The following is an 11799-nucleotide window of genomic DNA, read 5'->3' as shown; positions in this document are numbered from 1 at the left end:
GCCGATGAGACCATCGATTTGGGCCGGCCCAATTGGCGCATGTAACAACCTGGGCAATTTTTCATTTTCTGGGCGTTTTTCAATTTTGATTTAAAAAATATTAATTGTCAAAATTGATACCTTTAAGGTCAAAATTGATAAATGCCCAAAAAGTTGAAATGTTGTTACATGCGGGAGTTGGGCTAACCCAAATTGACGGTCTCACAATAAAGTTATCTCGTCCAAGTTTTTGTGGTATATTTTTATTTTTTACTATTTTACCAATTAAAAAATAAAAAGCCAAAAACAACTAAAATCAAGCAAAGAAACCATTTACCAAAACCACTCAATAATAATTTATAAATCCACCAAAAAATATAAAAATACTTGCCAAAGATGCTTAATTTAGCTTTTTTTTTATTAAATACTTAATTTAGCTTGGAAATCCAATGGACTTAATAATTATTTACTAAACAACTTTAAATATCTAGGTTCTATGCTCATACTCTAATTCAACCTTTGTTTTTTTAAACACCCTACCAAACCACTTTTATTGTAAAGGAATTACACAGACTAGCCTAGCATAGATGAAATCAAGAAAAAAATTTAGAATGCATAATTGAAAACGAAACGGCGAAATTCGAAATCCTAATTTAATTTTACAAAATTAAGAAAACTTATCATTGATGACTAGATAATGAAGGTTGAAAATCAGCAAATTAATCTTCTTTACTGCTGCGTCGTCAAAGATGATGATGAAAATTACCAAAGCTTGCTCCAAAGGAGGTGCTGGGAAGTCACTGAAATGGAAAATAAAAAGAGCTGGGTGGTACTTTGCAATAAATTAGATAAAATAACATTAAATCAATTTTAAAAAGAAAGAAAAAAAAGGAAATTAACTTATATTTTATTCAACCGGTTGCAGGTCATCCAACAACACTTCGGGTAAAATGATACAATACATGAGATTATTCATGGTTAATGAATAGTTAGGATTCGAAGATATATTGAATTATTCTGGATAAATTTTTTTAAAAAAATAAAAACCAAACAAAAAATCATTTGGAAGATATTGAATTAAATTTGAAATCCAAATCTAATTTGTCTTCTTGTCCATTTACATCCTATGGCTATCACATGTTTATGGAATATCAGCCTCAAAGTCAAAACGACATACAAAGTGTAGTACACGTTGAACACGAGCTCATAAAATATCCACAATATCAAATTCTTTTCCCTACTAGACTTTCTGGAGTGTATACTTCATTGAATACACAACTCAAACTCTTCCGCCATTATCGATTAACGAGCTCCATTATCGCTACATGGATTCAAACTCCTATTCTCACTCTTTACCTTTGGTTCTCCCATTTTCCTTCCTTTTCCACCATTCATTTTTCTTTCCAATTTTTTGCAATTTTTTTTGGCCAACACTTCGTCAAATTATTACATTTCTAGGTTCTTAATTTGCTCATTTTTTGGTATTCTCATCTCAGCTAATTTGGGAGTTTGATCAAATGGGGAAGAAAAAGAAAGAAGTTATTCAATTAGATCGTGAGTCGGTAATTCCCATTCTTAAGCCTAAATTGACACAAGAATTGACAAAACTCATTGGTAATTTCTTGCTCATTATACCTCAAATGAGAAATTCTTGGACCTGTTTTTCTATTCCTTTGATTAATTTTTATTGATTTGTTTTGTTTGGCAGAAAGCAAGACAGACCAAGAGGATTTTTTAAGGTTTTGTAAGAAAGTTGAGTATACAATTCGAGCTTGGTATCTTGTATTTTTCGAAGAAATGATGGTAATTTCATGCTTTGCTCTATTGATGCAATATTGTAATAATTTGGTTAAAGCAATATATTTTACATATTTTTTGAATTAAAATCTTAAATTGGGTTTAATTTTTTACTGAACATTGATTTGAATTTTGTTGGTAGCAATTGTTCAATCTTTTTGAACCTGTTGTTGGAGCTCGTAAATTGGAAGAACGAAATCTTAGTGAGGATGAAATTGATGAACTTGAACAAAAGTTCATTTTTCTTTTATTTAAGGTATTACTTTTTGCTTTTGTCTACAGATAAATAATGGAATGCATGTATTTCGAATTTTTTCTCAAAGTAAGGCCACAATAAACCCAATGTTCCAAAGTATCGCCCAAAAGTATATAATTTCACGCAATAATATTAATGTAGGCTCGGTTATTTGTGGCAGAACGGAGTAAATAAAACTAAGATTCTCAGCGGTTTTATGTACATTGAAAAACAGGAATGGAATGGGGAACTAGACTTGGACTTAATGGATTCTGACTCCTGCTTGCTGCAACCGTAGCCAAGTATACATAGGGCCTATTCGGTGTAGCGTAAAGTAGTTGTGCGTGTACCTTTCAGATGTCTAAGCAAGCTTTTTTCTCTAAACTGTAGGGTAGCTGTTAGATATTTAGTTGTCTAATTATAGTAATTTTACACTGTAGCTTAAAATCGTCGAGAACCTCTTTAGAATTATGATTTATTTTTTACAATATTTGGGAGAAGGTTATAATATTTCTTTGTGGTTACCAGTGTTACCCACTTACCTAATTGGCTTTTGGCATTCATAATTCGTCTAGCATGGGCCAAAAGTAAACCAAAATCGGCCATAATTAGCTTGTCTCAATGCACAATTTCGCAGGGTTAAGTAAATTAAGTGCAATGGTCATTTAATATTACTATTCACTGCTTGTACTACTCCATTTTGTGGTTTAGTTTATGATATAAACCTTTGTTCATAATTTATATGCTATTCTGGCTTCGTCATTTGTATTTCTCCTAAAGGGTCTAGCAAAGTTTTATTATAACTCACCAATTAGTTTTTGTTTGTTACATAATTCTTATGCTATTTTACTATGTACTCCTTTTGGTTCTTCAAACTCACTAAATTTCAGTGATTAATTGTAAAGATGCTGTAGAAGATAGTTATTCTGAAAGAAAGTTGTGAATTTTATTGTTTATTTTATTGATGTGACTATACAAGTTGAGAGATTTAGCAAGTTCAGTTATGAGGAAATACTAAGCTTATAGAACTTTCCTGACAGCATCTGTTTTCCAATTTTGTCTTTCAAGATGATCCATAAGAGCAATTTCAAGATAGTTACAAATGAGGAGAATGAAGTTGCTACATCTGGGCAATATTGTCTAAACCTTCCAATCAAGGTTGAGGAAGCTAAGGTTTGTGGAGTCTTTGCTCTCATCAAATTTTTAAGTAGCATACTACTTTGCATCATTATTATTCTTAAGTTTCGTAGTTAGCTAAAATAGAGGAGATATAAAGTGAAAGCATAATAAGCAAATTGAGGAAGATCTTGAGAGCAGCTAGAGAATTAAGTACCCTAGCATTGATTATCTTCCTCTTCTAAACTTTTTCCAAATTGATTGCATTTTTCTAGCTAAAGATGTACTCCTTTGTCCCTTAAGTTGGTTACTTAGGGGTTTGCCACAAACATTAAGGAATAGTTTGGTCATTGGAGTATAAAATGAAAATTTTGAATTGTGTGAATGTTTTAAAAGAGAGAAGAAATGCGTGCATCAAAGTTATAGAAAGTGAAGGGGATCATTTTCATAAAAGAAAATATAGCAAATTTAGGGGACAGAGGCTGTATTTATCAATTGCTAAAGTCCACGATATCAGGGGTAAAAGTGCTTTTTCATAGCTAAAAGACAATAAAAAATAATGAACTGATGGGCCCAATTAGAGAACAGTAAGTGGAGCATAATATATGAAGTATACTACATACTTGTACTGTAGAAGTACTAGTATACTTGTCATTAGAAGTATTTATTTGGCGAAGATGCTAACTTGTATTGCTTTGCTAGATTTGCCAGAATCATTTATAGGTGTATATGGCTAATATTTATTATTTGTATATGACTAAGATGTTATTAAATGGACTTCCTGTTTACTGTTCATTTTTCCTAATTACAAGATTTTTTTCGTCTTGTAGCTTGATACAACGCTTTTAAGGAGGTTTTTTGCCAAGCATCCTCATGATAATCTTCCTTACTTTGCGGACCAGGTACATTATACGTGCCTCTGATTCGTTTGTTTCATCCTTCCTAGTATAAACTTAGGGGTTCATTTGGCATGGTTTTCATAAATTGAATGGAACGGAAATAATTGACGGAAATGGTAATGCCGTAATGATAAGTATTAAGAATCGCTTAATTTTGATTTTCTTGTGATTTGGATAAGCAGGGAAGGAATAATTCACAATTATAAATTAGTTATCTAATGTTTTTTAATTATCCTATACTATCTTATATTTGCAAGGCCAAGGTTCATGGAAAAATATAATCTGTAGGGAATATTAAATATTTAAAACGATAATCTTCTAGAGGTATTTTCTAGTGTAAAAAAGGATATTCAATATGATGATGCTGCATTTTGCAAAATCAATTAAAAATCAAGATAAAAATTATACTTCTATAGAAGAATCCAAACCTCAATCACCCCAGCCCGACACCCCTGCCGTAGAACCCTCTCCTGCTGGAAATTGGACAGAAACTTTTAGGAGGTAACAGAAACAAAACTTAAGGAAACTTTGAGGTAATTGTACTATAAAAAAGGGAGCAGGTATTCCAAAACGTGTGGAGCATAATTATAAAAAAACTTACACCACATAAATGCAGAAATATCAGAGTGAAAAGCAACTCCAAAACCAATAGATATGATAGCAAACGAGTAACTGAAAAGATTAGCTCAAACAATTAGTATCCATCACAAAGTGTTCTGTGTAAGTTCCTTGATTGTTTTACAGCTGCTTGCTTAGCCAGTTTCTTGCAGTGTAATAATGAAAAATGCAACTTTGCAAGCATGTTTACATTGGGCATAAGATGGACTAGAGCTTTTACAGTGTTGGCTTTAGGTTGTTTTAAGTCAGGTCTATACTCCATGTTATTTTGGAGTATAAGTAATGATATGTGCTGTAATGCTGACATGTTCGATGCTACTTTATTCAATAACCCTGGATGTGAATTATACGTAAGTAGAAAAAATATATTTTTGAGAAGCCTATGAAGTTTTACATAGTATTCAATGTTTGCCCTTTCCAAAGCAATCTGGTTGTTCTATTCAATGCAGTATATAATTTTTCGTCGTGGTATCGGGTTGGATCAAATGACAGCTTACTTTATTAAATGGAAAATTGATGCTATTCTATCACGGTTGTGGCAAGGCTTCTTAAGATTGACCGGGTATGTCTAGAAAATAGAAAAACTGAAAAATTCTTGATTTTTGCCTCATTGAATGTCAGTGTGAGTTTCACTGCTGTTAACAAGGTTCTTGTTGAACTTCTTATTTTGATTTATCAAAGATGAACTTCTTAGTTCAATGTCAGCCACTACTTTTTATTCTTTTTGATGCTCATATGTGAAATATTGCTTGTGTTCCTGTGTATTTGAAGATCTAATTTGACGAGATTATGCCTACATATGAGCTCCCTTGCTGTCATGGTAGAAAAAAATTAGTAGGTTTAAAAAGGCATATTTGGCAGGATTTCTAGCATACGGAGTTTTTTTAATCTAGCTTCACGCGGCTGTTTTAAGGCCAATGTAAGTTAGTGCCACTACTAACCTTCAAAGAACTAATTTTGGTGACAAGAGGAGCTAAAATGAAATTGCATGATAAAATGTGCTATTATTAACAAACGAACTAATATTTCCCATGTTGTAAAGGTGTAAAAAAATGGCATGTAGGGCCTTATCAAGGGAAATCTTATGATTTTGACAAATATTTAGGCGTTACGATAACCGCATCATTCTCGTTGCCACATCACCGTTCCATTATTCCATTATCGCGATCGCGACCATTACCGCATTTTTTCAATATGACGAGAGGTTGACATGAAGTAGTGCACCCAAGAGTTTATTGTCCATCTTAAATAAGAAAAGTCGTAAAGAAATAGAAATTGACATACATGGAAATCGAGAGAAGTGGTAGAGGCTTATCTTGCTTTCTCTTTCACAAAATACGTAATGTCCCTTTGATTGTGCTACGATGTAGTATTCTTACTTTTTTAATTATTAATATACAGTAGTGTGAGAATAAGACGAAAAACAAGTGGATGGAAAAATATGCGGATGAGATGAAAATAGAGAATGAGTTTGTGGCTAATATTAGAAGATAATATGAGACAACAACCAAAAATAGAAAGGCAAAAAAATCAAAGTGATGATTCTTAAGGTAAGTTATAGTAGAATAATAGGGACAAAGGGAGTATAAATCTCTTTTTCTACTTCTACACATTAGAAAATAGTCTAGACTCTAGTTCACTTTGAGATGTTGTTGCAAAATAACTTCAAAAATATGAGGTTAAAAGACTTCAAAAATCGGACCACTAAAGGGGGTGGGTTTAGATTCAATTTTCCCTTACAATAAAGTGATTATGAGGATAGCATGAATCTTTTAGAATGATTCATTTTTGGATTATGTGATTGTGTAAAATGACAAATATATTGGATTGGAAAAAGTTTGTAATGTGCTTTGCTAGACTTTCTAAAATGTTATACCTGACCATAATTTGATCATGGTAGAGTCCTGTTCCTCTACCCACCTTTATCCGCTTCCTGCAAATTTGAGGTTTTTGCTCTCAAGTGGCAAGAATGAATTTGTTCAACGTTGTGGGGTAACCTACGTGGCCATGCTTGCAAGATATTTTGGTCATGAAATTGGAACTTTCATAGCATAATACAGATTCTGGTATTACCTGAGGTCATAAGACTGATTTTATGCGAGTTCTGACTCCTTGGAAGCTAGCTGTTAATGACGTTTCTGCTTTGTTATTTTTTAGACATATTTGCAGTTTGCACTCTAGTTGACTAGCTCCTTTCTTTTATCTTTAGGGAGGCGAGCCTGTAGTCACTTCATTGTTAATTGCTGTTTTTCTTTCTTAATGAAAGAGTGATTGGTTACTACTCCGTCATTTTCCATTTTAGTCCGTCCCAATAAATTTGCTCCATTTTTATTTTTTTTGGATATGACCCCACCACTTAAACTCTCTATATTCTCTCTTATTTCTAAATACTCCACTACTTAAATCCATTATGCAGAACTCCTTAGTACATGGAACAAAATGGTTGTGAGGAGGAGGATAGTCTTACTGTGTTGGGCTGGATAATCTTCCTTCTAAAAGTTTTTTTGTTCATTATTTGGATCATCCCTTGATTTTCTCTTGTTTGCATTGTAATTATATTGAGCATGACTCCTCCTTTGACATTCTATTCACATACCTTTTTCTGTTATGTTATCTATGGATGTTTCTGATGCAGTTTGAGACGGTTCTTTTCAAGAAAAAGAAAAGTTCGGTATGTGGGAAATCAACAACAGTTGGTAGATGAAGATGAAGATGAAAAGTACATTGATGAAGATGATGATGAACATGACTTATACATTGAAAGGATTCGCATTCAGAATATGAAACTTAGGTTTGAACTCTTGTTTCTAGTGTATTCATGTTTAGTATACTCTTTAATACTTCGTAGAGCGTGCAAAAGTTTTAAATGTGTTCATTGGTCTACGTTTACCACTTAGTTTATTAAAGATGAGTGACTTTTAAAACTTGATTAACCTTGAGTTGCTAAGTTTAAACTTAAGTCATTAAAAGCCAAGTTTGTGTCGCTTTCCGGGACAATGTTGTCGCCAATTTGTGCTTTTAAATGGGTAACTAATGGTTGGATGGCTGAGATGATGAAGTATATCTTTTGATAAAATTGCTTATTTTTCTCATTTAGTTTCGGCCATAGTGTAAAAATAAGGTCACATCACATCACATCGGCCGGTTGTAAGTTTTCAAAACAAATGAAACAATATTTACAGTGCTGTAAAGTTGTAAAAAAACCGTGTTTTGGGCCGTATCATGGGATATCTTTTGATTCAAACGACATTTAGGCGTTACAATAACCACATCACTCCCGTAACCGCATCCCTCTTCCGTTACCATGATCGCGACCGTTACTGCATTTTTACACTATGGTCTCGGCCGGTTAAAGATAAAGCTAAAATGCTATTAATTTAGTACTAGTAATAGCTGAGATTTTATGTCAGATGTATATCGACTACCTATGCCTATGGTGAAAAGCTGGGTTGATAATTTAGGATAATCATTACCTGTGTACTTGAAATTCTATTTTTGGGAGTGTGAAAATCTTCTTTTCCTTTTAGTGTTGGCAACCTGTTCAATAAAACAACCATTCAAGAGCCAACCTTTGAAAAGATAATCATTTTATACAGGTAATTTTCTCTAAATTCTTGTGCCTTTTCCTTCCTCACCCCCTTCCCCTTAAAAAAAGTTAAAGAAAGTTCGCTTTGTGTCGAGAAATAATTGTCCATGCAATTTTTTCAATCCAAAACATAGTTTTTTTTAATTCAGCCAGAATTAGTTGTCACATTGCCCGAATCTCTCTTAGTTAGTGTATAACAAAAATGCCCGTGTTATTTCAATTCTCTTCCCATCAGTTAGCACAAGTGAACAGTAGAAAATTAAAGAATAAATGAGCCCTAATTTGTATTAAGCCAGTAATTTCTGATGGAGGCAGTGTGACTTCGAGTATTTCGTTTGGCTCAACTGTTCCGAAGAATATTGAGGATTTGAGTTCAATGAAATCTTGGATTGAAAGGATGTATCGGAACATAACAGATTATCATAAATTCCATTTTAGCAGTAGTTCTTTTGTTGGTTGTTAGAGGGGTGGGAGAGGAAGCATCACCAATTGTACAAATTCTTCTGCAACAATTGAGAAATAAGCCTTACAGTTCACTTTAAAGTTTGAAAGTTTGTTTCCAATAAACTACAACACAACATTCCATTATCCTGATGCCATTATGTAGCTTCCACCTAGACAGGATTTAGAAGGTCGAATGTATTCAACCTACTGATAACAAAGAGGTTGTTACTAGTCGACCCTGGTAGCAAACATCATCTACAACATCATTACAAAATTGCACATGATTCACATACATAAACTATATAGTATGTTTATATTAACTTCTTACGTGTAGAAACTCTGCAGATTACAATCTACTGAAGACCCTAGGGCAATTTATGTGAAGCACTTCAAACACATTCCCATGGCTGATATGGAAATAGTTCTTGTATGTTTCGCTCAATCTCTTTTATTTTTCCCTATTGCTGGGAATCTTGTAGCATGACATTCTGTTGTACCCCTTTGACGATTTTCATATTTCTTCGTAGCCCGAAAAGACGAATCCAGGGTTAACAGCACTTGACTGGGTTAAATTCCTTGTTTCAGCTGCCATCGGACTGGTGAGTGGTAATCGCTACCTCATTTCAAAGTAATATGTACATTAACTTTGATGGCCAAAACTTGCAAAATTTCATCATTGAAATTTGAAAGTCTTTAAGATATCATCTTGTACTATATGAAATACAACTATTTTTATAAGCTTTTTCTTTACCCTTTCTCTTCAGTTGGGTCCCACACTTGCCTGCTTATTTTTTGATATCTACTTCCTTGAAACTATATATCATGTGATGAGCTATGAGGCTATTGTTTTCTTTACAGACTGCTCAATGCTCATCCAGCCATACTGTGCTATAATCACAGGTGACAGTAATAACTCAAGTCTGCAAGACTAAAGCTGATATAAAAGTGTTGGCAGCTGTCTGCTCTGCCGTGATTGGTTATTGTGCGAAGATATATTTCACGTAAAGTACTGCTTTCTCTGCGTCTCAATTCATGTATATCTCAATTAAATATGTACCAAATGATTTTTCATTTTTCAGTCTGAAGAAAATTCTTGAAATTCTCATCCTTTGACGCACATTTATTTTTTCATCTGAAGTGTTTTTGGATGAGTAAAATGGAAGGGAAATGGAGATTAGGGAAACATCCTCCCTTATTTGGATTACTTGGATATGAATTTGGTAAAGGAAACAACTTGGAGGATCCATTTCCCATCCCATTTTTATTAAATAAACCTTTCGGTGTATACTTATATTAAAAAGATTGGAAAGAAAATGTAAACCCACTCCTTCCCTTCTCTCAACTTCCTCCCTCTTTCCTCTCTTTACCGTTCCTCTTTTAATGCTAACCAAACACACCATTAATGCTCCCAGGTTCCAGAATAATTTGAATTCATATCAGAGTTTGATCACTCAGTCCATGTATGACAAACAACTGGACAGTGGCAGAGGCACTCTACTGCATCTGTGTGACGATGTAATTCAGCAGGAAGTAAGTTTCTGAGGATAACTTGGTGTTAGTCTTTTGACGTGCTAGAATCCAGAATCCTTTGCTGGAATTTATTTGTAGTTGTTATTCACTGAATCTAAATGGTCTTTCTGTGTAACAGGTTAAGGAGGTCATTGTTGCATTCTTCGTGTTGATGAAATACGGGAAATTTACTCGCAGGGTAATAATCATGATCGACTCTTTTCTTATAATTATGAATTCAATCATTTACTGCCTAATTATTCATCAATGTGACTTGGGAATTTCGCTACAGGAGCTAGACGAAAAATGCGAGCTGCTGATAAAAGAACAGTTTAACGAGAACTGTAATTTCGACATAGATGATGCTATTCACAAGTTAGAAAAACTGGGCATTGTTTATAAGGTGAAAACCTCATTTCAACTGATGTTGCTCAACAATAAATCAATAAGAGTTAAACGGGAATCATGGTTTAGCCAAGTGATAGGACTTCGATTCTCATCACCTAAAAGAAGAATTAATTTCGTCTCCTCCATGACTATATCCCCCTTGCTTGTATTTGTTAGGCAGTGACAATTTGTCACAAATCACCTGTGGTCCCACTTGTGTGGACACATTCACGCCCCACCCATGGGCTCGGGCCATAAGCCCACGGATATGAGCGTTGAGTCCGTTGACTTGCATACACACTTGATGAGGTTCATTCTTTTCAAAAACCATATGATATTAGGAGGATTACCCACTAAGTATTATATGCAAGTTTACATCCCACTATTTTAGTAATGTGAATTCTTCCTCACATATAAAGTATTTTCAACAGTAGCCCAAATAAACTATAGAACAAACAAATGTCAAGTATAAAGACTAAATGTGTGTATTTGTTTGTGTTCAGGATGAAATGGAGCAGTATTCATCTGTAGATGTGAAAAAGGCTAATGAATTCATTGGCACCACTACTGAGGAAATTGTTACAAATGCAACTCAGGGTATTCGGTGATGCTGCTGCTTTTTTTACGTTTGCATCACTGAGATTGAGACTGAAAAACCCATTTCTACCAAGTATTTTAATGCTAACTTGTCCGTTTAGTTATTGATATTAAATAGTGTATAGATAGTATTTAACTTAATTTAGCTAGTAAAGTTACTTGATAATGTTTATGATCATATTTATATTAGAATATTAATATATTTTTTAACAAAATTTATTCTCATTGATTACCGTTTGGAAGTTGTTATGGATAATTTCTATCGTAAAACAAATCATCACAAATAACAAAGCAAGTGCTTTTATGCTTCTTTTCATCAATTAAATAAGGAAGTAAATTTCATTGCAATTCCGGTCGCATATGTTTCTATCTTGAGTTTCTCTAAGCAAATATTCAGAACCGGGTATTTGACAATTAGCTTTTATTGATATTTTAATTGGTTTTGACTTTTAGTTTTTAGCTGGTCAAACAGCTAAAAAAATTGATAATTGATTTTTAATCTAGCTGAAAAACTAGCTTTTAAACCAAAATTAAAAAGTTATTCATTGTAGCTTTTTTCATTGACCTTTTTTTTTTCTAAATAATGACAATTAGCAAATAAATTTTATCAAACATCATAACAAATTGCTGAA

General features: G+C 33.4%; 1 protein-coding gene across 3 annotated transcripts; it reads left to right on the top strand.

Moving 5' to 3' along the window:
• The first annotated feature begins 1179 nt into the window (after positions 1 to 1179).
• Positions 1180 to 11534, top strand: LOC130820942 (uncharacterized). Of its 3 annotated transcripts, XM_057686501.1 has the most exons (16): positions 1181 to 1340; positions 1476 to 1593; positions 1688 to 1782; positions 1919 to 2032; positions 3080 to 3184; positions 3958 to 4029; positions 5094 to 5206; positions 7280 to 7435; positions 8172 to 8240; positions 9020 to 9101; positions 9202 to 9273; positions 9575 to 9675; positions 10087 to 10204; positions 10323 to 10382; positions 10476 to 10586; positions 11074 to 11524. In XM_057686501.1, exons 1-16 carry the CDS (start codon positions 1305 to 1307, stop codon positions 11176 to 11178), a joined length of 1527 nt encoding a protein of 508 aa, XP_057542484.1. In that variant the 5' UTR covers positions 1181 to 1304; the 3' UTR covers positions 11179 to 11524. The 3 variants fall into 3 exon arrangements, with proteins under 3 accessions (XP_057542485.1, XP_057542484.1, XP_057542486.1); XM_057686502.1 differs by lacking the exon at positions 8172 to 8240 and having other exon boundaries at positions 1180 to 1340; positions 11074 to 11528; XM_057686503.1 differs by lacking the exons at positions 1181 to 1340; positions 1476 to 1593 and having other exon boundaries at positions 3052 to 3184; positions 11074 to 11534.
• The last annotated feature ends 265 nt before the right edge of the window (positions 11535 to 11799 follow it).

Source organism: Amaranthus tricolor, chromosome 8 (genome assembly GCF_026212465.1).
Source record: "Amaranthus tricolor cultivar Red isolate AtriRed21 chromosome 8, ASM2621246v1, whole genome shotgun sequence".
NCBI classification, from domain to species: Eukaryota; Viridiplantae; Streptophyta; class Magnoliopsida; order Caryophyllales; family Amaranthaceae; genus Amaranthus; species Amaranthus tricolor.
Note: the sequence above shows the minus strand (reverse complement) of the source record. Positions and strands in the feature narration are given on the sequence as shown.